The 25086-nt window shown below is 41.8% G+C and overlaps 1 protein-coding gene, 9 non-coding genes and 1 pseudogene across 11 annotated transcripts in view; 9 read left to right on the top strand and 2 right to left on the bottom strand.

Annotated features, from left to right (window-relative positions):
* The window catches only part of HMGN4 (high mobility group nucleosomal binding domain 4), a 26424-nt gene extending 13875 nt beyond the window's left edge, over window positions 1-12549 (top strand). Inside the window, exons 4-5 of the mRNA XM_010832303.1 lie at window positions 6495-6682; window positions 12523-12549. Coding sequence (XP_010830605.1) covers window positions 6495-6682; window positions 12523-12549 — 215 coding nt within the window. The remainder of the gene's footprint in view (window positions 1-6494; window positions 6683-12522) is intronic.
* On the bottom strand, window positions 2458-2530 carry TRNAK-UUU. Its single transcript has one exon. It is a non-coding gene; the product is annotated as a tRNA-Lys (tRNA).
* On the top strand, window positions 3348-3419 carry TRNAA-CGC. The gene has a single exon. It is a non-coding gene; the product is annotated as a tRNA-Ala (tRNA).
* TRNAI-AAU lies at window positions 3893-3966 on the top strand. Its single transcript has one exon. It is a non-coding gene; the product is annotated as a tRNA-Ile (tRNA).
* On the top strand, window positions 5058-5129 carry TRNAP-AGG. The gene has a single exon. It is a non-coding gene; the product is annotated as a tRNA-Pro (tRNA).
* TRNAK-CUU lies at window positions 6377-6449 on the top strand. Its single transcript has one exon. It is a non-coding gene; the product is annotated as a tRNA-Lys (tRNA).
* Window positions 12550-16444: 3895 nt separating the features above from the next.
* On the top strand, window positions 16445-16535 carry TRNAY-GUA. Its single transcript is given in 2 exon segments — window positions 16445-16481; window positions 16500-16535. It is a non-coding gene; the product is annotated as a tRNA-Tyr (tRNA).
* Window positions 16536-17475: 940 nt separating this feature from the next.
* LOC104982855 lies at window positions 17476-18930 on the top strand (annotated as a pseudogene). Its single transcript, XR_824563.1, has one exon. The product of XR_824563.1 is annotated as a heterogeneous nuclear ribonucleoprotein A3 pseudogene (transcript).
* A 1398-nt stretch (window positions 18931-20328) lies between these two features.
* On the bottom strand, window positions 20329-20401 carry TRNAA-AGC. Its single transcript has one exon. It is a non-coding gene; the product is annotated as a tRNA-Ala (tRNA).
* A 3380-nt stretch (window positions 20402-23781) lies between these two features.
* On the top strand, window positions 23782-23871 carry TRNAY-GUA. Its single transcript is given in 2 exon segments — window positions 23782-23818; window positions 23836-23871. It is a non-coding gene; the product is annotated as a tRNA-Tyr (tRNA).
* Window positions 23872-24189: 318 nt separating this feature from the next.
* Window positions 24190-24279, top strand: TRNAY-GUA. The gene is given in 2 exon segments: window positions 24190-24226; window positions 24244-24279. It is a non-coding gene; the product is annotated as a tRNA-Tyr (tRNA).
* Window positions 24280-25086: the final 807 nt, after the last annotated feature.

Genomic DNA, 25086 nt, shown 5'->3' with positions numbered 1-25086 from the left:
GACCCCATGAACTGCAGCCCACCAGGCTCTTCCATCCATGGGATTTTCCAGGCAAGAGTACTGGAGTGGGGTGCCATTGCCTTCTCCGCAATACTCTATAGTTATCATAAAACATTGACTATATCTTCTGTGCTGTACAGTATATCTTTGTAGCTTATTTATTTTACACACAGTAAAAAATAATCCTCTACCTAGAAGTCATTTGATTTTAAGTGCTTGAAGATATACAGGCTAATGGGGACAGGTTTAGAGATCAAGAGAATAGTATAGAATGGAGATATAATTTGTCTGTATATAATTTAATACAGTGTCATTTTATAACTAACATATAAACTGCTCACCTCCTGGAACTGGAGTAACATTCTTGGCAAGTCTGTCAATTAGCCATGTAGCCCTTTGTTGTAGCATCTGGATTAGCATCCAGGTAGACCTTTGTTGTTGGCACACACCTCAACAGGGGTGGTGTTTTAGCCCACCAAGATCCAAGCCGCAAAATGGAAAACTTCAAGTGGTTGACTTCTCTTTCTATCTCAAACTTCCCCCAAAGGCTGCATGTAGAATCCTTGGACTCTCATCTAATTATACATACTGATATATTGGTAAGTCTTTCATCTTCTCAAGATGTGTAGCAGCTCAACATTTGAAAATATTCAATTTTGTGACCACCCCCCTCACCACTTATCATGTTTAATTCAAGTTAGAAGTTTCTTTTCTTTTGAAAAAAACTGTAAGCATTATTAAAAAACAAAAATCTGTGGGGTCACAGCCCAAACGCACTTTCTAAGAGACAGAAAAAGCTTTCATCTACAGTTGAGTGGCCTTATCAAAGTTTTAAGGTGGTAAGCGCTTAAAGGAGAAATTTTTTGTGTGACTCATTGCAATAATAATGATGATCAGATTGGGTTACTTCTTCTGCAGTATTTTTCTTGCTGCAAATGCTACACTCTCTGAGGAAGGCCCCAGGGTTCTCACATTATGAGACTGATATGCTGCCTACCATGCCAGCAAGTCAACTGACAAGTAGTGATCTGTTATTCTTTTCTAGATGTTTTAGAAATTGTTTGATAACTGCAGTAGAAGCCTGGATTCTTAACCTCTGGACTGCCAGGGAAGTCCTTGATAATTTTTAATAGCAAGGTAAAATCTTATTTGTCTTTTATTTGCTGGATGCATTAGGATGAAATTTCCACTTTGGGGAATTACCAAAAGCCAAGTTATGCTTCTTCAGTAGTTCCTAACAGGGCAGAGATGGTGTTGGTGCCCCTGTGCTGAGGTGACCTGAGGCTTTGGAGTCTCTAGAGGAGAGAACTTGGATTTAGAGGAAAAGGCAGTGCAGGCAGATTACTCAGGGTGTAATAGGAAAGAACAAATTACTTTCACCTTTGTATTCTGTTGCTTTTGCTACAAGTTAGTCACTAAAGGGATGTTGGCTATTAGCTTAAATTATAGGTAAGAGCTCATTTCTGGGAGCCCTGCCTCCCATGTAATGAATGTTAAACTAAAATATCTTTGTTTAGCTCACAGGACACCTGACTAGGCTCGCCTGTGAATGGTTGCAGGAAGGAAGAAATTAATATTTCCCAGAACCAGGACTTCGCCCCATCCCCTTCTTTAGTATAAAAGAAGCCTGATTTCTAACTCAGAGAAGATGGTTCTTTGGGACACTAGTCCACCATCTGCTGACACTGAATACTGTTGCTATTCATTGCCCCAAAAACTAGTTTCTCAATTTATTGGTCTGTCATTCTGCAAGCAGTATGGGCCTGGTCTCGTAACAAGCATAGTACCTATTGTTCTGTACTGTATGTTAAATTTCATTTTTTTTTAATCACCCTACAGCCCAGTGATTCCAAATGAGGGTGATATAAAATGAATTTAAAGATGGGTATCACCCAGCATTTTTAGACAAACATAGAATCCAAAATAGAATGCAATACATGTACAGGTAAGTGGTAATTCAGGCAACTTTTTGTTCCTGTTACACGTTTGTGTAGGGGTCCAGATGTAAACTAAAGTATGAATTGATCGTGGCCAAAGAAGTTTGGAAAGCTCTGTCCCTGGGCCATGAGTTCCGAGTATGGTACCACCTCCTCTGTACAGTTTACCTGGAAATCCTCAAAGCTTAGCGCTGAGCAGAGCTCGTCAGTGTAGGAAAGAGAGAGCAGTTCTGCACATTGGTTGCTTTCCAAGACAGAGTTTGGCCTTTGATACATTGTGACCAATGAAACTTTTAATTGTGTTCCAGAATCTAGGTGAAATGTTGTGTGCTCTGACTTCTGGCTAAAAGGCCCTTCTACAGTCTGAAAATATCCTGGGTTATGATAACTATGCCATGCTCATAATCCCTTCCTGTTTGTGTGTGTGTGTGAAATCAGTCTATGATTTGACCTTCCTTTCCTTTCCTTTCCGTTACTGTTTTGGGGGATAAACATGTTAGAAGAGGGAAGAAAACAAAGCCGCCCGAACAGGGACTTGAACCCTGGACCCTCAGATTAAAAGTCTGATGCTCTACCGACTGAGCTATCCGGGCTCACATGAGTGATTACTACTACATTGACTATAGTCAATTTATGTATACATTCAGACGCCCCATTTTAGACATTTCGACTGTGATTCCGAAGGTTCAGAGATGGCTATTCGGAAACTACTTGACATAGAAACTCAGCCACAGTCTTCTTTTAGGCCGAGATATAACCATATTACATTAATTGTAATGTCTCCCCAGTTCTTTCCACTCTCTAATATAGATAAACGCTGTATGCATAAATAAGCACTATATCTCTATGTTGCATATACATAGAGATATATACGATAGTACTATACAGAATTCAGCGCAGTCAAAAACTGTAGAATGTTGGCCTTTAGTTCCTAAGTTTCCCAGAGAAATAAGTCAAATATTCTATATCTGGGCTCAAAATACTTTCAAAAAGAAGTCAACCCAAAGCTGATAATTTTAAGGGGTAATTAAATCATCTTTCGGTCGCACTTTGGACACCTGAATGTCGGTCGAGGGACTGAGGGAGCGATATGATTTCGTACTGGGTCTCAGCTATCTTTGAAGAAGAAAAAAAGAAGCAGCAGCAGCTTTAAAAGGACAGTCCCACTCTTTTTTTTCCTCGTCAGATATCCTTCGGTCTCTATGTTAAGTGCTTGACAGGGGTGCAATTACTGTAAGGCTGTCTCCACTCGGGATGCCGATGAATGTTGCCCCATTAACCATTTCAAGATTCCACTGAAAACGCAAAGAATACTTTAACTTAAGGATTCAGAAAACCTTAAGAATTAGAGAGGAGGAAAAATCCAATTCAAAGCATTGGGAAGAACTGCAAACAGCTACTTCTGGGGTCGGGGATGTAGCTCAGTGGTAGAGCGCATGCTTCGCATGTATGAGGCCCCGGGTTCGATCCCCGGCATCTCCAGGTCCTTTTACGTAAGTGATCAGAAATCATACCTTAAAAACATGTGTGAATACTTTGTATCCTAGTCTAATTTTCTATGGTTCCCTTTTAGCCACGAAGTATAGAACTGTATGTGTAGAGAGGGAAGCAGGATAACCTTGAGGAATTTTAGGATATTTTTATCTAAAATGAATGAAATTGAAAACGCAGCAAAACACACCCAGCGTACATATGGCCGAAGAGGAACAACCTGGAAACTTGGAACGGTTACTGGTCCGGAAACACTGAAAGGGGAGTAGAGGCTATTGTTGCTGAGTCACGGTGCTGAAAAAGTAGGACAAATGGGAAAAAAACGAAGGCTTCTTTGATGTAGGTAAATCCGGTGGCTCAGATACATCATTCTATTCATAATAGCAAAACAAAATAAACAAACAAAATAGCAAGAATGGAAATAGTTTCTTATTAAAGCTTGGAATACGGTTGAGGTGGCAAGTGGCCGGTTAGCTCAGTTGGTTAGAGCGTGGTGCTAATAACGCCAAGGTCGCGGGTTCGATCCCCGTACGGGCCATAGTTTACTTTTCTGGGACTGACCTACGAGACAACCTGCTGCATGATTTTGCCACAAGACCAAACCATCCGAGGGAGTCTGGGCCACCTGTCTTCTGGGTAAGTCAGAGTGCTCGAAGTTTTGCCCTAGAGAAGCAGAAAAGCAGCAGGACACCGTGTATTCGTGTTTGTGTGTGTGTAAAATTCCATGGACAGAAGAGCAGAACACTTTAGGAATTATTAAATTCATTAGAAGGAAAAACTGTCACCAGCTTGTTTAGTGGCCAAACACTGTCCTCAAAATAGTCTGAAAACATACTAAGATGCAGGGCAAGTGTGAATGATCTCTGATTGCTCAGTTGAGGATTCCTATTTGACTAGATCATCCTTCATCTGAAGGGAGGATTCTCACCTTGAGAACAGTTTTCTTCCTACTTTGAATTTTGTCGTTTTTGTTTGTTTGTTTTTTAAGTAAGAAACGACTAAGCCCTTTTCCAGAATCCGCCTTGCCGTCTGTCACCAACCATTCGGTCCAGGTTGATCGACACCAGTTGTCCCTCTGTTCCATCCACTCCTTGATGTTAACGCCTCCTGAATCAGTCTCGTTTTCCACTAAAATCGACTTTCAGGACCCTAATTATGTATCCCCTTGTTCCTTGAACAACGAATTTTCTTTCTTTTTTCACCACCTCAGAGCTTTATATCCCGTTGAGTGAATTTTCACTATTTTCGTCGAAAATACTAAGATATGTAAAGCTTGTAAAAAATGGGCTTATTGGGCCTCACCCCGCAGGGACTTTGACTCAGTAGATTTGAAGAAGACTACAAGTTTCTGCATTTTAAGTAAACGTCACGGTTGTTTCTTACAAAGGATGGATCAGCGACTTTTGAGAAATAGGCTTTATACAAACCAAGCTTCGAAGAACTGGGCTGCGGGGAAATCCAGGGAAGTTCTGAGCCAAGTCGATCTGTTTTTGAAACTAGGAAAAGAGGGTAGAAGGGAAAGAGAAACAGTGGGGTAAAAGTAATTTATAGTTATGTACATCTACCAATGAAACTGAACACAAATGAAGAGCGAGAAGTGAAATATTTAATCCGTTTTGAAAAGCCAATGGCTCGTTGGTCTAGGGGTATGATTCTCGCTTAGGGTGCGAGAGGTCCCGGGTTCAAATCCCGGACGAGCCCAGGTTTTGTCTGCTCACCTTGTTGAATTTTTGTTAAGTCAAACTCACCCACAAGAAATTGGTACATTTGCTGTTAAGTTAAACTGTTGTATATTCATGTAGATGTAGGCTGTGTATGCACCTGATTCCAACAAATAACTTGATAATTTAATTAAGAGAGGCAAGTACTTTTCAGCTTTGGCTCTTATTCACTTTTCCAACAGCTATAAATTGACTCTTGCAAAGCCAAATATTTCTGGTTATTCTAGAAGTTCCAACTCCACGGGTGTGGCCATATGAAATGTATAGGAAGACTATGGTCACATCTCAATTCAATGTCATCCATCATTTATTCATCACATCAAATAAATGGGTTCAAATGGAATAATCAAATATTTGCGTATACAGTTGTGAGGCTGGAAAATTTTGTACAAGTTTTTTTCAGCTTTCCTTGTTGCGTTTTCCTGTATTATTTAGGAATAGGGGCTCTGCTTGTTTATGGAGAAGGGACACTTTTTCCGTACTGCTGGAACATACTGTTGGTATTCTCTTTAAACAGATATTTGTTTAGCATATTACAATCAATGAACTTTTGCAGTCTGTGGTAAACAAAATACACAAAAATCATTGGATTCTATATTACAGTGGTTGTCAAACATTTTATGTTAAAATACAGTTGCAACACCCCTTCCCACCTCCCTTTTCTATGTGTGTAAACTTTGATTACGGAGAAGAACAACAAATGAACGAGCATAAGGGGCCTGAAAAGGAAGGAGAAAACCGCAGGGAATTCCTTCAGGACTGCAGCTACACAGTGTGGCAAGAGGGGCCAAGGTTAACAGGTGATAGAAACAGGAGAGGAATGTCTTAGCGGGTTACGGAGAAGGCCTTGTGCAGTTCTGGGTTCGAGGACCTGAGCCCTTTAGGCTGGTAACCAACCACCTTGTCAACCAGGCCTGAAGCTCTAGGAGTACCAGAGTTGGGGGTCACTCTTAGGACGTTCAGATTACTACTCTTGGATTCCAGAAACAGTTTGTAGTCTATCAGTACAGGTTGGTAAAAATGAGAGGAATACGGAAGAAGTTATGAAAGTGATTGGAGTGCGCTCCAATAATTTCTAATAATGCTTACATTCTTTGCCGTTTCATATCATCTAGCTTATATAACAAAAGCAGTCAAATAAAATCTAAAATCCTATAATCACCGTCGGTCCAGGAAGTCTGTTCGACATAGTCTCTTAATTCATTAAGGCAGGATTTCAAACCAGCCGCCCGGCTAGCTCAGTCGGTAGAGCATGAGACTCTTAATCTCAGGGTCGTGGGTTCGAGCCCCACGTTGGGCGAGTGGTATCTTTTGTATCTTTTTTTCAATCTTTTCTCTCCGCTAGATTTCCGCACCTTCCTCATCTCGGAAACGAAGTTCCCCACCGTTGCCACACATGAGAAACTTTATATTCCAAAACTGTCCAATACTGAATTACGGAATCCTGGTGACCTGCTACGGTTTACTGGCTCTGTTGAACTGTTCGGGCCAGCTTTCTGGCTCCGCGAAGTTAAGCCTCATCGCCCCCTGGCGGCAACGCTTTTTTTTTCTGACTTTATTAGAGCTTTTATTTTGATAAGAGATACGAGGTCTCTGGTAGGGCATTGGCTTTGTTTATTTAAACTTCTGGGATGATTTCCCATCAAAAACGATTTAGGATGCAAGGATGTTGGGAAGGTCAAGTGTGAGGGTGGAGAAGACAATCCAAACAAAAGAAACAGTTTAGGGGGCAGAGACAGTGATGTTCATGGAATTTTGAGAATGGTGATTCTACTTTCTGGCTCAAGCAAGTGCCATTATGTAGTAACGAGAGAGATTTTCTATTACCACTATCCCATATACCCTTTCAGCTCCTGATCACCCACACATAAACAGCACAATGGATCTCCTTATAGATAAGAATGGGGGCTTCCCTGGTGGCTCATGGTAAAGAATCCTGCCAGTGCAGGAGATGTGGAGTTGATCGCTGGGTTGATCAACCCCTGGAGAAGGAACTGGCGGGATCCATTCCATGGGGTCAAAAGAGGCGGACACGACTTAGCCACTAAACAACACAACATAGATGAAAATCCAACCCACAACAGGTTGAAACTGCCTAGAAAATAAAATTTAAAGATCTAAACCTGGTTTTTAAAATCCAAATTGCATTTCTGCCATTCTCTCTTGAATGGAAGTGTGGATAGTCAAGTTGGCTACCCTGGGTCTTCGCTACTGTGCCCGGGCTCTCTCTCCTTGTGCAGAGCAGGGGCTGCTCTCTAGTTGCCGTGCGCGGGCTCCTCTCCATGCGGAGCACACGTTCCAAGGCTCGTGGGCTTCGTAATTGCAACCCTTGGGCTTTAGAGTGCCGTCTAAGTAGTTGTGGCGCTGGGCTCTGCGGAAAGTGGAATCTTCCCAGATCAGGGATCAAACCCCTGTTTCCTGCATTGGAAGGCAGATTCTTATCCATTTCACCACCCGGGAAATTCCCCTAGTGTGTTTTTGCTGCTGCTGCTGCTGCTGCTGCTAAGTCACGTCAGTCGTGTCCGACTCTGTGTGACCCCAGAGACAGCGGCCCACCAGGCTCCCGTCCCTGGGATTCTCCAGGCAAGCATATTGAAGTGGGTTGCCATTTCCTTCTGCTTTCAAATTTCGGAAGGCAAAATTCGTGCGAAAGTTTGCTTAGTGTATATCAGAGCAAAAGGAGTTAGATGTTAACATTATGTCGTTTTGAAAACCTGACAATTTTAACTGTACCTATTAAGACCAAAAGCCCCAGAACTATTGATTATTGTATTGAAAGAGTGCCTACTTCTGAGCACGCTGGAGACATACTGTTTACCACTCTCCAACCTTCCCATCCAGATCTTGCTTTTTTCTTTACTCAGGAACCTGAATATTGTTATTAAGAAATCCAATGTTTAAAGTTCGTATTTCACCTATTTAAATCAATAGCACCTATGGTTGGGCATATGGAATCACGTTTTAAAATAAGTTGACACCCTCCAATCTGGAAGTATTGTCAATATAAACAGTGAAACTGAGAATCACGAGTCAACTGAAAATGGATGGACAAGCAGCAGCTTTCCTAGAAAGTAACTGTTTTCCAGTCTCCTTTAAAGACAAGAAGTCTTTCAAATCAATTGATGACCATATTTTTATTAAGCATCTTTTCCAAGTTGGATACTTATTACAAAATTAAGGTGGTTGGAGTGACTTTTAAAAAATAGGTAAAAAATAAATAAATAAATAAATAAAAAATAAAAAATAGGTGACAGCGACAGAAATAGAGTTAAGAGATCACCAGTATTTATCCACTAAAATCAAGGGAACCGAGATCCTGTTTCTGATTCATACGAACATTTTATTTACTAGAGAAAACACTCATTGAACATTTACAGACCACATGTTGTGGATATCACATCCTAAGTCTTATTGTAAAGCCTGATTTCCCTTTGCTCACTCAGCAGCCTCTGCTTAATGTTTTGGTTTCCTGGTATGATAAAAACTATAAAGGGATGTCCTACACAGAGGAACAAATATTACTGGTATTAATAAGTCATATGTCCTGTTGTCAATTACCTTAATGGATTTCTGGTATATAAACAATTTTTTGTGTTTCTTAGAACAGATTGCCTTTCCTCAGTCTTATGGCCATTGGGCTATCTTGTTAAAATTGAGTTAACCTACTTAAAAAGTGAATTTCTGAACCCAAGACCCATGCAAACATCTCCAAGGCCAAGACCATCCCTGAGCTTGGTCCAGAACACAAGCTAACCTAACTCCTTAGACCTAACACTTCAACTGCAAAGGAAGGTGGTTAAAAAGAGCATAGGTTCCTGCTGGTTTCTTACTCTACTTGGGCTGCCAAAACAAAATACCACAGATTGGGTAGCTTAAACTAAAAAAAGTTTATTTTCTTGCAGTTCTGGAGGCTGAGAAGTATAAGATTAAGGCACTAGCTGATTCAGTTACTGGTGGGCACTCTCTTCTGGGCTTATAAAGGGCTGTCTTCTTGCTGTGTCCTCAAAGGCAGAAACAGGGAATGCGCTTCCCGGATGTCTCTTCTTTCAAGAACACCAATCTGACTTTAATTACTTCCTTATTCCAAATACAGCCACACTGTGGGGTTACAAAAGAGAAAAAAAACACATTATGACATTTTGGAATTCAGGAATTTGATACATAGTAAGCTCTCACATATTTGTTGAAGAATAATTTAGTTGCCTCACCTTTAGAATACTTAACACAATCTTTTATACATATAACATTGTTTAATAAATCCCACCTATCAAAATAACTAAAAAAAAAAAACTTAAGTGGCTTTTTCTTAGGACAGATAATCTGAAAGCAGAGTCCAGACTTTCTGTTCATGATTACAGTTTAACTGATCCTGGATTGAGCCAGATAGCAAAGAACAGCCAGAGGTCAGTAATTTAAGAGGCTGTCTACAAGAACATGTTAGCCTACAGTTAGATCTGACCTTGAGAGGACAGTCTCTGGAAGAAAAGTAAAGTCAGACACAAATGACAATTTTGTGAATACATAGGTCTACAATTTTGATGAATCGAGATGTTTTTTGGTGCCACCTTGGTGTTTTCTATAGAGTATGTTGCACCTGCATGTATCAAAAGTCTATCAACTCATTCGCTAGTCAATTTTACTCAGGGTTCATGTGGGGAAATTAGAATTGGGCCTCAAGTCCAATGGAGCCCCTGGTCTTCTTCATTCATTAATATTCCTCTCTTTCAACCATCTGAGTGGCTCCTATCTTTCTTGTTTTCCTTCTTATTTTTTAGCCTAGAGCAATCTTTTTTCCAATTCCTTTTCTCCTTTGGCTCCTCTTTTTATATGTTTTTCCTCCACCTGGGCCTGCCCTATGCAAATTGGGCTTAGCCAGGAGTGCTGTTTGTTCTGTTTGTTCTGCCTGAAGTCTTCACTGTGGTCCTCGGACCTTCCTTGTCTTTTAGCCACCGCCATTTTGGACTCCTTTTCCCTATTCTACCTACCTAACAATACGAAACTAAGTGCCTGTGCCCCAGGGATTAACATAGAAACTTCTAATCGTTCCCCATAAGTAGGGAAAAGATGAACACATGAAAGGAGTGAGTAGTTCTGGGGCATGGGAGCAATCTGAAGTTACCAGGTCAGGTGGGGGAGCCGTATTGGCCAGAGTGGGATTTAAGGTGTGACTAACATGCCCTCACTCTCATTTTCTCCCGCTCCCTTTCATACAACAGATTTTCTCTTGGGTTTCCTTTCAGACTGCTGCACTGTAGGCTGGCAGTCATCTGACTTCTTTTCCTCTTGATGTAATAGCATAAATGCTGTGCATATGGAATCTAACCCTTTTCCCCTGCCCTTGCACAAAACAATTCCAATTGCAAGACTGTATAGTAATTGAGTGAGCCCTTCAGGTGTCATCACTTTTCTGATCCTAATATATGTTGGAGCCACACATTGTCATAATAGAATATCATCTCTTTCTTAGTCATAGGCTCAAAGCTATATTTTGCCCACTTATTTAAGATAATCCCCCAAAAGGCTTTCCTTAGGGACAGATGGCGTATTTCCCATATTTAAAAGTTCAAGAACAACAAAGCACCAAAAGCACAAACAAATCCCAACACTAAAAGCACACATTCCAACAAGAATGAACAGAGTAGAAGGAAACAAACTGGTTTCCAAGTCGGGTAGAGTCCAACAAGTGCCCTCTCCAACAGGGTATCTCAGTCAAATGCAAAACAAATTGGCTGGCCTGGTGGAGGAAAACCCCAACTGTGTGGGGGAGGGTGTTCCCTGTTGTCCACCAACAGCGACTCACACTACTGGATGATCGAGTTCTTCAGTTTCTAGAAGTCTGTGGATTCCTTGCTGCAAGCGTCTGGTGCCGCTTCAGGGGACTTTGAAGGGGAAGATTTTCAGAACAAGTGGTGCCTGCAGCTTCTAGGGCCTTACCCTAAAATTGTGCCACCCGCCCACTGGCCTCTAGTAGCAAGGCCCTGACTGGCGTCGCAGAAGTTTGTGATCAAGTCCAAGCTCCTACTTTTCGTCGCACACGGGTCAATCCATAGAGAGATGAGGTGTTGGGGAAAGGAATAGCGACTTTATCTGCAAGGCCAACCAACTGCAGAAGATGGTGGTCAAACGGCCTCAAGAACCCTCTGGTCTGGCTTGGATGCTAGTGTCTTTTATGGAACAAAGAGGGGAAAGTGAGGCAATCAAGTTAAAACAAACAAACAAACAAAAAAACCCAGTAAGTTGTAGCAAATATTTCCTTGTTCTCACAAGACTGGAGTGTGGGGTGGGAGTGGGGTGGGGAGGGGGAGGGATCTGATAATTTCTTCTTTCCAGCATCCATTCACAGGGGGGCTGGGTCAGGGTTTCTCTGGAAACTAAACAAAGGTATTTTTCACCTTAAGCCCTCAGGCCTGGGAGGCACGGTTCCTGGAAAAAGGCTTTTATGTATAGTTTAATCCTTAGGCAACATCCCTTTAGTGATAAATTTATAATGAAGCTAATAGAATGCAAAGGTTAAAGTGTTTAGTCACTAAGTCTTGTCTGAGTCTTTTGTGATCTCTTGGAATGTAACGCTCCAGGCTCTTCTGTCCTTGAGATTTCCTGGGTAAGAATACCGGAGTGGGTTGCCATTTCCTTCTCCAGGGCATCCTCGCCATCCAGGGATTGAACCTTCCGTCTCCTGGTTTGGCGGGTGGATTCTTTACCACTGAGGAATGTGGGTTCAAAGGTTAAAGTAAAAGAAATATGTTTAAAACGGAGTCAGATTTGTTCTTTCCGGTTATGGTAACATTCAAAATTTGTCTCCCACCTGCATCTAAGAATACTTATGAAGACGAAAAAGAAAGGAACTCCAAAACTTTCCTGCTTCTTAACACTTTCACATTGTTATACTTTACTGCGTAAATATATGGAAAAGAAGGCTAGGTTTGTTGCAGGGAAGAGCCAGTTCTGACTCTTTTTGAAACTGTTTCTTTGACTTGCTTTGTGTTGCTTTTGTTATTATAATCATATATAATGGTCTGCCTCAGAGAACACTGCCCCTGTGTTTGACTGTCAAACTCAGGTGCCTTTATTCAGCTCACAGAGAAATAATCTGACGCTGCCTACTTGTGAATGGCTGCAAGAAAGAAGAAATGAACACATCCCTTCCACAAGGTGGCCATTCCTGGAGATGTTTTGCAAGACTGATGGCCCTTTTACTTTACTTCCTCAACATCCCCCATCTCTGTTCTAGAAAAGAATGTGGCATTCAGACCCAGATAAGATGGTTCTTTTGAAGTACTAATGTGCCACCTTCTCCGTCAGCTAGCTTTCAGAATAAAGTCCCATTCTTTGCCTCAACACATCGTCTCTCAGTTAATTGGTCTCTTGTGCAGGGAGTAGAGCGGGTTCGGACTCGGTAACATATGTCTCAATTACAAATTGGCACTTGCCATGGGTGCTTGCTGTCTAACTCTACAAGGATTAAATCATGTGCTGCTGCAGCTGCTGACCTTCAACACCCCCTGAAAGGAGTTCAGGGTGGAGTGCAGAAATGAGGCAGTCTGTGCTCCAGGAAAACTGGTAGGACAGGTCTTCCAACAGTTAGATATTATCAGGAGGTGATTTTAAGATATTATCAGGAGGTGATTTTATGAACCCAATTCTAGTATCTCTTCAAATCTAGAACAGCACTAAAATCCTTCACGGTGATGACTGCTCTTCATGACTAATAGAAGCTTCACAAGACTAACAGAAACTTTCTGTAAAAAGAGAATCTAAGCTTGATTGCATGCACTTCCCCATTACCAAAATCATATATATACTGACCTCCCCTACCTCTTTGGAGCGGTTTCTCAGAGCTATCTCCGGCTGCAGTCCTCTTTTTGAGCCAAATAAAACAACTCGCAACTCTCATGTGCATTTTTTCTAAGTCGACATATGGAAGAACCAGATGTGATTCTTGACCTACAAAAATTCAAGTTATTCACATACGTACACACACTTCTCAGAATCTCTCAAATCTGCTACTTGTTCTTTCCTGAAAGCTCCTTAAGACCTGTCTTAACCGCCTGAATCTTCTGTATTGCAATATGGAGCGGTAGAAAAGGAAGGAAGGATGGATACTTTTTGTATATACTTTTACAAAATGGATAGTATTAAGTATATCTATAAAATAGGATAACTTATTCAGTCAGTTGGGGTTGGGGAGGAGATAAAATTTCATATTTAAACCATTCAGACTAGCCCCTCTCAAAACAGATGTTTCAGTTTTATGAAGACTTGAGGGGGTAAATGACCAGATTAAGTGATTAGCAACTTGCTTTTAAATGTTTTGTGGAAAGTTTTACTTTCGCTTTAGGTTAGAAGGATTCGTTAACAAAACAAACCATTTGTTACACACAAATAAACAATTTGAATTTATAACAGAGATCATTTGACTTAATTCTTAAAAGACATAGAAACAACAGAGAGAAGTAACAGCATATATATCATCAAAAGGGGACAACCTACATTCACACTTGGACAGCACTGGGCAGTCCCAAATGACAGCAATCTGGAGTCCAGTTGGGAAAGGGTCCCAGGTGATGCATCCATCTCACCCGTGAGACTTCAAATAGCAGCTCTGGAGGCTCCCACTTGCCAACAAAGGTCCATCTAGTCAAAACCATGGTTTTTCCAGTAGTCATGTATTGATGTGAGAGCTGGACCATAAAGAAAGCTGAGCACGGAAGAATTGATGCTTTTGAACTATGGTGTTGGAGAAGAGTCTTGAGAGTCCCTTGGACAGCAAGGAGAAACAACCAATCCATCCTAAAAGAAATCAGTCCTGAATATTCATTGAAAGGACTGATGCTGAAGTTGAAGCTCCAATACTTTGGCCACCTGATGCGAAGAACTGACTTATTGTGTCAGGGTAGTGTGTAATTTCCTCGGTTCTGTCTAGCAGACAACAAAGATTTGACAGGGTGGACCAGTGTTTCAGCTCAGTTACAACTAAGTTTTATTCTGGGAGCAAATTATAATACACTCTCGAGTGGTGACAGCGGGCCTACCCCAAAGGAGAGACCTCAATGCGTCTTGGCTTCCTCTTGTTATAAGTTTTTTGTCTCCTTCCCCCTGAGCCTGCCCTGTGTAAACTGGGCTAGCCAAGAGGGCTGTTTGTTTCACCAGAGGTTCTCACTCCGGTCCACAGATTTTCTTTTGTTTCATTTTCGCAGGCTTTTTCCTTTGTCTTTTAGCCACCATCATTTTGGACTCCTTTTTCCTATTCTAACTACCTAACATTTGGAGAAGACCCTGATGCTGGGAAAGATAGAAGGCGGGAGGAAAAGGGGACGACAGAAGATGAGATGGTTGGATGGCATCACCTATTCGATGGACATGAGTTTGAGCAAGCTCTGGGAGTTGGTGATGGACAGGCAAGCCTGGTGTCTTCCGGCTTCCGGGGTCTTCCGGTGTCTCCCGGGCTGCAGTCCGTGGGGTCGCAAAGAGTCGGACACGACTGAGCGACAGAACTGAACTGAACTTGTAATCCCAGGCTGCAAAAAGAGCAGCTCTGGTTTTACTTTTACATTATTACAATGCTTTTTGTTTTATCTTGCCAGTCAAAGGTTAAACCCCAGGCACGGTTGGCCAGACCTCCAGGAGCTTAAGCATTTCAAGACCTGCTCCCTTTCTTATCTAAAGTGCTCCCTGACTTGCTATGCTTGCAGGCAGGCTCGGAATCCTGGCAAAGTCCAGGCAGGTTAGAAACTGTTCAGAGGCCTGCTATCCTGCTTCTGAAGCTTGAGTAAGACTGCCTCTATTTAAATTTCCCTAAAATCCCATGGATGGAGGAGCCTGGTAGGCTGCAGTCCATGGGGTCGCTACGAGTCGGATGCGACTGAGCGACTTCACTTTCACTTTTCACTTTAACACAATGGAGAAGGCAATGGCAACCTACTCCAGTGTTCTTGCCTGGAGAAAGAGTCGGACACGACTGAAGCGACTTAGCAGCAGCAGCAGCAGCAACACCTATTCAGAAACAGACAAACAAAAAGCAAGTATTTGTGCCATGGAAGAGTGAACGCTAGTCTCAGTGTTCTATTTGCACAAGGGGTTCGTTTGTCCAATGTGTATGGCTCCACCGTATTGTTGCAGGAAGGGGGATCCCTTCCAGGGCCTGAAATTGGGCTCTTGTCTAACACTTGGAAATGAATTGTCCGAGGAGACACATTGCTGCCAAAGCAAGAGATTTTATTGGGAAAGGGCGCCCGGGCACAGAGCAGGAGGGTAAGGGAACCCAGGAGAACTGCTCTGTCACATGGCTTGCAGTCTCGGGTTTTATGGTGATGGGATTATTTTCCTGGTTGTCTCAGAGTCCTTCCTAGTGGTGCACACCTTGTTCAGCAAGCCAGAGAGGAGGGTTCCGTGAGGTGGTCGGATATGTGGTGTCTCCTTTTGACCTTTCCCGAACTCTTCCGGTTGGTGGAGGCTTATTAGTTGTGTTCTTTACCAGAACCTCCGGTCATAAAACAACTCATGCAAATAGTTACTATGGTGCCTGGCCAGGGTGGGCGGTTTTAATTAGTGTGCTTCCCCTAACAGTATGACAATGTAATGATCTTTAGTGGAACGTAGAGACCAAAGCAGATTTCTCTTGTCGGTTCCCACCTCAAGTGGATTTCATTTAGGAGAGAATAATAACCATTTTGAGGTTTAGACTGTCACAGAAAATTAGACTAGACTCACACTTTGCAAAATTAACTAGTATTTGAATGACAGTACTTTCTACCTTGAGTTAGCTTTAAAATATTATTTTAGCTCCCCATGGACAGATTATTTTCTGAGTTTAGAATTAGTATGATAGTCTGATTTATCTACAGGGACTAATGTCAATTAAAGAAGTCTTAGTATGTTTTGAAGAGTTTAACTCGGTACTTGTTTTCTTCCTCCTCCTCCTATTAATTATCTGTTAAAATTGCAGATTAAAGTACTTAAAATTCTAAGACTGGTTATTTAAATTCATTCATCACAGTAAAAGACAATCTGTTGCTAAATTTTCGTTAGTTCCTCATGCCTTATTGTTTTATTTTCTTTTTGCAAACCAGTGGGTGCTACCGTTTTCACCTTGGCCCAGGGCAGTCGCCCTGTGAAGGAGTACTGCTGCTGCTACTGCTGCTGCTACGTCTAGATTATTTTAAAAAAAGAAAGAAAACGTGGAGGCCACCAGAGCGTATTTATCAACAGCATGGGTGAACAAAACGACAAGCACCAATGGTCTCCCAGCCTTATGCAGCGATGGCATCCTCTCCGGGTCAACTTCGAAACGTAATTCCTTCGATAGCTCAGTTGGTAGAGCGGAGGACTGTAGTGTATAAACGTCATAGGCATCCTTAGGTCGCTGGTTCGAATCCGGCTCGAAGGAGTTCATGTTTTGTGTGGTTTTAAATTAAATCGCCCACCTTAAGGCCTTTGTCACTTACATAAATACTTGTGCATCTGTTGAAGACTCAACTGTGTGCAGGGAATATGTTTCTTTAAACTATTGTTTTCCGTAACAAATTCTAACACGCACGATCGCACTTCAGCACCATAATTCATTAAGGGCCGGTGCCGCAGAGAAGTCCGGAACCCCGACCAGGGGATCAGAGTTGGGCCCGTTTTCAGCAAAGGTGGTGGTGATCTAGTCGCTAAGTCACGTCCTACTCTTTTGCGACCCCAGGGACTGTGGACTGCCAGGCTCCTCTGTCCACGGGATTTCCTAGACAAGAATGCTGGAATGGGTTGCCATTTCCTTCTCCAGGGGGTCTTCCCGACCCAGGAATCAAGGAATCAAGGGACAAGTCTTCGCCACACCCCTGGGGATCAGAAGACCCGGGCGGGAAGAACCCGGGAGGGGGAGGGGGCGGCCTGCTGAAACAACGCTCACCAATTGTTAGTAACTGGTGGAGCACGAGCGCCCCCTGGTGTACTCAGTTCAATCGCTCAGTCGTGTCTAACTCTGCGACCCCTTGGACTGCGGCAAGCCAGGCTTCCCTGTCCATCACCAACTTCCGGGACTTGCTCTGTTCTTTCCCGGTGGATGCTCTACTACTGGCAGCCACCTACAACCCCTGGAGGAGGGATGAAATTCTACCTCCCCTTCTAGGTTTAGTTATGCAAAGAAAGGTGATTCTCATTACTGGCTGGGAAACGTGGGTGGATGTCAGAATCACCTGCGAATATTTTACAAAGCGCCTATACTTGTGCTACTTTGGCGGTGGGACCTAGACATCGGTAGTTTTAAAAGCTCCCAGGTAGCTCTCGGTCCCATATTGAACTCGAGTTGGAAGAGGCGAGTCCGGTCTCAAAATGGAGGATCATGACCCAAGGAACCAGAGCAGTTGAGAAAGCTGTTTATTGGTGGTCTGAGCTTTGAAACTACAGATGATAGCTTAAGAGAACATTTTGAGAAATGGGGCACACTTACAGATTGTGTGGTGATGAGAGACCCTCAAACAAAACGTTCCAGGGGCTTTGGTTTTGTGACTTACTCTTGTGTTGAAGAAGTGGATGCAGCAATGTGTGCTCGACCGCACAAGCTTGATGGGCGTGTAGTGGAACCAAAGAGAGCTGTTTCTAGAGAGGATTCTGTAAAGCCTGGTGCCCATCTAAGAGTGAAGAAAATTTTTGTTGGTGATATTAAAGAAGATATAGAAGAATATAATTTGAGAGACTACTTTGAAAAGTATGGCAAGATTGAAACCATAGAAGTTATGGAAAACAGGCAGAGTGGGAAAAAGAGAGGATTTGCTTTTGTAACTTTTGATGATCATGATACAGTTGATATAATTGTTGTTCAGAAATACCACACTATTAATGGGCATAATTGTGAAGTGAAAAAGGCCCTTTCTAAACAAGAGATGCAATCTGCTGGATCACAAAGAGGTCGTGGAGGTGGATCTGGCAACTTTATGGGTCGTGGAGGAAACTCTGGAGGTGGTGGAGGAAACTTTGGCTGTGGTGGAAACTTTGGTGGAAGAGGCGGCTATGGTGGTGGAGGTGGTGGCAGCAGAGGGAGCTATGGAGGAGGCAATGGTGGATATAATGGATTTAGAGGGGATGGTGGCAATTATGGCGGTGGTCCTGGTTATAGTAGTAGAGGAGGTTACGGTGGTGGTGGACCAGGAGGATATGGAAACCAAGGTGGTGGATATGGTGGCAGTGGTGGAGGATATGATGGTTACAATGAAGGAGGAAATTTTGGAGGTAACTATGGTGGTGGTGGAAACTATAATGATTTTGGAAATTATAGTGGACAACAGCAGTCAAATTATGGACCCATGAAAGGGGGTAGTTTCAGTGGAAGAAGTTTGGGCAGTCCCTATGGTGGTGGTTATGGATCTGGTGGTGGAAGTGGTGGATATGGTAGCAGAAGGTTCTAAAAACTCAGAAGAAAAGGGCTACAGTTCTTAGCAGGAGAGAGAGCGAGGAGTTGTCAGGAAAGCTGCAGGTTACTTTGAGACAGTCGTCCCAAATGCGTTAGAGGAACTGTAAAAATCTGCCACAGAAGGAACGATGATCCATAGTCAGAAAAGTTACTGTAGCTTAAACAGGAAACCCTTCTTGTTCAGGACTGTCATAGCCACAGTTTGCAAAAATTGCAGCTATTGATTAATGCAATGTAGTGTCAATTAGATGTACATTTCTGAGGTCTTTTATCTGTTGTAGCTTTGTCTTTTTCTTTTTCTTTTCATTACATCAGGTATATTGCCCTGTAAATTGTGGTAGTGGTACCAGGAATAAAAAGTTAAGGCATTTTTAACTTTTCAAAAATAAAAAATAAAATAAAATCTCCCAGATAATTTGAACGTATTGCAAGATTTGAGAACCACTGTAGAATAGAAGTTTTTAGAAAATTAATAGATAAGGGTTAACAATAGAAAATAATTGTTAATTTTATGCCAATTTCATTAAAATATGTTAACCACACTTCTACCCCGTCTGAAAAATGTGATTCCGAATACCTACGGAAGAGTTCCCAACTATAAAAGATATTAAGTAAGGAAGAGTTGTCTGAGGGTTTTGTGCCTGACACCTTTGCATGTTCCTTCCCATGCTTCAGAACTTTTATTCTTTAAGTAAGCAATTCTCAAACTTTGGTGAGTGAACCACCTAGAGAGTTAATGTAGGACACAGAAGTCCAGGCTTAATGAACTAGGTTTGAGAGACACTGCCTATAACACATTGGCAACTACCAGTATTAACGGCTAGAACTGGTAGTATCCTTGCTCTTTGAATGCGAATTGAGGGCAAAAGAGTAAACAAGAAAAATGGTCCAATTTTCTTTTCAAAGATAGCATGGGCCTTGGATGCACAGCTTATTAGATTGTCTTGGATTTTCTCACCGAGCTCTCACCAGAGCTTCCAATTCAAACAAGTTCTCCACTGCGATTTCTCTCCCATGCTGTGCTTGCCGGCTTACTCGCTTCAATCGTGTCCAACTCTTCAACTCTTTGCAACCCTATGGACTGTAGCTCTCTAGGCTCTTCTGTCCAGGGGATTCTCCAGGCAAGAATAGGTGAGTGGGTTGCGTGCTCTCCTCCAGGGGATCTTCCCAACCCAGGGATCGAACAGGCGTCTCTTAGTCTCCTGGACTGGCAGGTAGGTTCTTTACCACTAGCGCCACCTGGAAGCCCTTCCCTCCCATAATCAGGCCATATTCCTCAAGATTTCCAGTATTAGTGCCAGCAGCAGCCCCACCATCTCCGTAGAAACAGCCAGATGACTTCAGAAGAGGAAGAGTGAATGTAAAAAAAAAAAAAAAAAAACCTCAAACATACCTACATATTCTTTAGCTCGTCACAATCGTATTAAGAAGTACATAAAGCAATTATCTCCCAAGTTTTAAAAAAAGGTGGAAATCATTTGTTTCAGTTGTAAGAATTTCACGTTACCTTCAAGAGATCAGACATGTGGGAAATTGATTCTGAGAATAAAAATGTAACATTAACGTATAAATAACTGGAAGGTAGATGTGTGAATTCACCTGGTAGAGACAGTCTTCAAAAACGGAGAGAAAACCCAAAGCATCCAAACTTGCCTACCTTATCACTGAAGACAAAGGTGAGGTCATCAATATTACTGAATTGCGTCTTTAAGTGGTAATGTTTAAGCAAGGTGTTTATTATTTATAGAAGCATGGGAATAAAGGCCAAAGCGTAAGTGGAACATAAAGCTGGAGAATGCGGGCATCGATCCCGCTACCTCTCGCATGCTAAGCGAGCGCTCTACCATTTGAGCTAATTCCCCACGTAGATAGGTAAACCTGTCTTCCTTTCTCACTTTAAATCTGAAAGTAATTCAGAACTTGTGGCCACTGCGATTTGTACCTGTATTCGATATTGCGCAAGAGTTTCACACTTGACTCACATCTACGGAAACCGGGGACAGGAAGGAAATTGCAGGTGTATCCAGAAGGGCAATTCAAGTTTCTCGACCAATGAGACTCGGCTTTTGGCCATCCCAATAGTTCCTGACAATTCCCTCATTCCTAAGTTTTCCACCAGTTGACTCAGCTAGCCCCAGAAACAGATTCTCCAGAGTTCGGACAAATGTCCCCTAAGATCTGCTTTCTGTCTGGCTTAAAAAAAAATCTCCGTCGGTGGACACAAGGTCACGAGGGGATGTGCGTCCCAGTAAATTCCTCCCTTCATTCTGACTTCGTAGTCCCGATTTCGATCAAGGGTGTACAAGTTATTTTTCTAAGGGTAAATATTAATAGGAGAAGAGAATATAATCATGGTTACATGCTTAGATCTGGATTCTCTGCAAAACAAAAACAAAAGTAGTAGGTGCCACTTTTTATTCTGGGCCTGCGGAGTACCAGGTACCAAGCACTGTTTTAGGTGCTACGTACTGTACAGAGTTAGTTCTGAAGAGAGAACTCTTGGGCATTTCGAGGACCATCACTTGCAGTAAAGTCATTTGAAGGTCCTTCTCCAACATCTAAATATCAACTACTTCTTTGTCTGAAATTCCATCATTAGAAACTTTTTGTTCTTATTGTTTAGTTTTATTTTCTAGTCTCAATGAAACTGGGGCAAAGTGATAAAATTGAAATGGAGAAGATGGAGCATTTTACTCAAGAAAGTGACTCTATGTTCCTATGCTGTGTAGGCATGCTGTGCAGGCCTTTCCAGAACCCTCTTAATCCTCTTAAATGCTTGCGCTTCTCTTTTCTATTTCAGTGCAATCAAGGCGGATTAAAAAAAAAAAAAAAAAAATAACTTTCTGTGGGAAAAAGTCCTCCACCTTCCTGCACCCACTCCATTTGAGACAAAAGAGTTCAAAACTCAGATATTCCAAGTGTATGTAGAAACCCACCATTTATCTCAAAATTCGGCTCAAGGTCAGCCTTACCTTCTCTCCATCTACATGTTCTCACTTTACTCTTCCTTGGATAGAATTTACCCAGGTACAAAAGTCAGTTTGTCCTCCACTCATTTTTTTTTTTTTAACATTTATTTTCCATGATTATATTAGAGATGCAAATATGGAACTGGAATGAAAAAAAGAAAAAAGTGGCCTAATTCCACAATTCAGATCCATGGATTGAGCTTTGGGATGACTGATTATGAACTGGGACCAACTTCGGGATTTCAACCATGAGCTAGGAGTTCTAGTTTCCAATAGCATTGAATTAGGTATTAAATTTTGAACCTCTTAGCTTCCATTAGAAGTAAAATGAAGATCAAGAATACTGTCATAAAATTCACACGGACATTTTAGCAGTTGTTAAACTATTGACTGAACTCTAAACTCACTGCTCTGGACTGAACTGTGTTCTTCCCACATCCAAATGTGACTGTATTTGGAATTAGAAAGTGATTATGGTTAATGTAGTAGTTAGGGTGGGGCCCTGATCCTGTAGGATTACTGTCCTCATAATGGGAGACATCAGAGTTCTCTCTGTCAAATCAGGAAGAGAGCTCTCACCTGGAACTGAATGGCTGTCATCTTGATCTCAGACATCCCAGCCTCCAGAACTGTGAGAAAATTAATTTCTGTTATTTAAACCACCCAGTCTATGGCATTTTGTCATAGCAGCTGGTGCAGACTAAGACACACATCCTTTAATCTGCCTTGTGATAAAGGAGGTAGGACTCTATAAACCACACTGCTGACTTACTACTAGGCTTTATATTCAGTTCAGTCACTCAGTCATGTCTGACTCTGCGACCCCAAGGACTGCAGCACAGCAGGCTTCCCTGTCCATCACCAACTCCCTGAGCTTACTCAAACTCATGTCCATCCAGTCGGTGATGCCATCCAACCATCTCATCCTCTGTCATCCCCTTCCTTTGCCAAAAAGGAAGCTAGCGGGAGAATGCAAGGAGGAGGAAGAGGAAAGGTGGACTTGTCTTTTCAGTTTTCTTCCTGGGAGCTTCCTGCGCCTCTAAGTATCACCCCAGTAAACTTCTGCATCCCAAAAGACACAACAGCTCTGAAGCAGCAATTGAATCCAGCACCATGCTGAATTTTTCACACTTGGCGTATCTGCTATTTTCCACCTTGTATTTGAAGCATGGATAGGACACTGGACAATGAATTAGAAACTTCACTTTCTAGGATTTCTCCTATCCAGCTGGTAATTCTCTATTAGGTCAGGAACACTGCAAGTTGCTAGATATTTTCTTAATTTTTCACGGAAAGGGATTTAATTACTGAATTCAATATTGACTACATGCTCTCAATATTCCTAAATAGAAGGCATTGGCAACTGCCATTTAAGGAAAATTTGGGAATATTTTTCAATAATATCATTTTGTATAAATAGTATAGTTTTGCATAAATTTGTATAAATAAGCACAGACATTTATAAAATATATTTTCCTTAAGTGTATTTCCAAAGAAAGCCTTTTCTCTCCAGATAATTTAGTGTATTCCCCATTTATGTCTATTTCTGCTTTAGGCACAAGTCTAAGGCAATCTCTGTTGAACCTCAATGTTTGACAATTTTCTCTGGAAAAACCATTTATTTATATTCACATTTAAATTACATAGGTGTTTTGGTTTCACTTTAATTGCACCACAGTAATCATTCAATATAATATGAACCACCCAAATTATTTATTCAACTAAAAAAATTGACACTCCACATATTTCATCATTAGATCTATGAACACACACAATTTCCCATTAGATTTTCAGAAAGAGAATCACAATGATACGAAAATGCACCAGATATTTCTCTGTTCACAACTTAGGGATCCTCTTTAACCTAATTGTGTTTTCAGTAATTATATCATTTATTGAGCAAATCTAGACTTTTTTTTTTTTAGAGAAAAAGGAAATGGTAATTAGAGGGGACAGCAGGAAATCGGGCGTAATGCAAGAAATTCACCCTAGTAGGTATGTAATACTTAGGGAGGAGGACATGGGATATCGGTAGAACTTTTAAGATATACATAGAACAATATCCTAACGTCCTAGATGTACAACCCAATGGATTTTAGATATTTATTAAATCCGTGAAAGCAATTACCCAGATCATGACATAGGACCTATTCAGCCTTTAAAAAGACTGCTCAAAATGAATTATACTTTTAAAAATGAATGCGTATTATCAAAGCAGAAATCATCTGGATAGACATTAGAAAAGGGAGTCTAAAAAAGTTCTCAGAGGTGATCCTTCGATAGCTCAGTTGGTAGAGCGGAGGACTGTAGGTATTTGACTAATGGCCATCCTTAGGTCGCTGGTTCGAATCCGGCTCGAAGGAGCATACTTTTTGAAAAGTAACTCCGCTTCAAGATAACAAGATTCTGTCCTACCCATTTAGGAAAACCGTATCACTCATGGCTCACTTTTGATTGAGAGAGGAGGAGCTAAAGCAGATAGAACAGGGGTAGCAAAGCAAAACTCTTTAGTGTTCAAGGGAATTAATTTTTAAAATACAATTATATAATCACTACCCATATTAATTTTAGAATATTTCTAGCACCTTTCACGTTTGCCTCTGTTTTTGAAATAAACAGTCAAAATTACAATACTCAGGTAAAGATTATTTAAAGTATTCTAAGACAACTGCTCAATAGCTCCTTCGATAGCTCAGTTGGTAGAGCGGAGGACTGTAGGAACTTGGTTGATGGTCATCCTTAGGTCGCTGGTTCGAATCCGGCTCGAAGGAGGTCTCATTTTAGGAAAAGCATTGCAAACCTAACGGAGAAGGCAAGGGCACCCCACTCCAGTACTCTTGCCTGGAACATCCCATGGACAGAGGAGCCTGGACGGCTGCAGTCCATGGGGTCGCTGAGGGTCGAACACGATTGACCGACTTCACTTTCACTTTTTACTTTCATGCATTGGAGAAGGAAATGGCAACCCACTCCAGTGTTTTTGCCTGGAGAATCCCAGGGATGGGGGAGCCTGATGGGCTGCCGTCTCTGGAGTCGCACAGAGTCGGACACGACTGAATTGACTTAGCAGCATTGCAAGCCTAAATACGATGATCTTGTAGGAATAGACAGATAAACAAACAAATGAACCTGAGGTAGGCACAGGAAGCTGTCAAAAAATACTTTTTTCATCTGGGTTGCTAAAAGAATCTCCAGAAACTGATTTTTCAAGGAATTGAGAAGGGGTTTATGGCAAAGGGGTAGGTCACCCTACCACAATGTTTTCATTTTTCCTAAAGGTTCAATGGCCCTTTAAAGCTCTCCGTTGAGACTTCTGTGAATAAACGTTCTATCAATGACAATTTCAAATACACCCAAGGTAAAGAACACAGAATAATTTACCATTGTGGCCATCACAGTGGCAACTGACATCATCTACTCTTGCACAAGACCCACCTCCCTCATTCTTGTAGTCAATCCCCAAAGGTTTTCTCATTTCACTCTTTGTGGCTCAGTATTTTGAAGACTTCGGTGTTAAGAGCTAAAAGCGAGACCTCGTTTGTTTCTCTCCCTATTCCAAAAAAGTAGGAGGCAACTAA

This window comes from Bison bison, unplaced genomic scaffold, assembly GCF_000754665.1.
Source record: "Bison bison bison isolate TAMUID 2011002044 unplaced genomic scaffold, Bison_UMD1.0 scf7180017860731, whole genome shotgun sequence".
NCBI lineage: Eukaryota > Metazoa > Chordata > Mammalia > Artiodactyla > Bovidae > Bison > Bison bison.
Note: the sequence above shows the minus strand (reverse complement) of the source record. Positions and strands in the feature narration are given on the sequence as shown.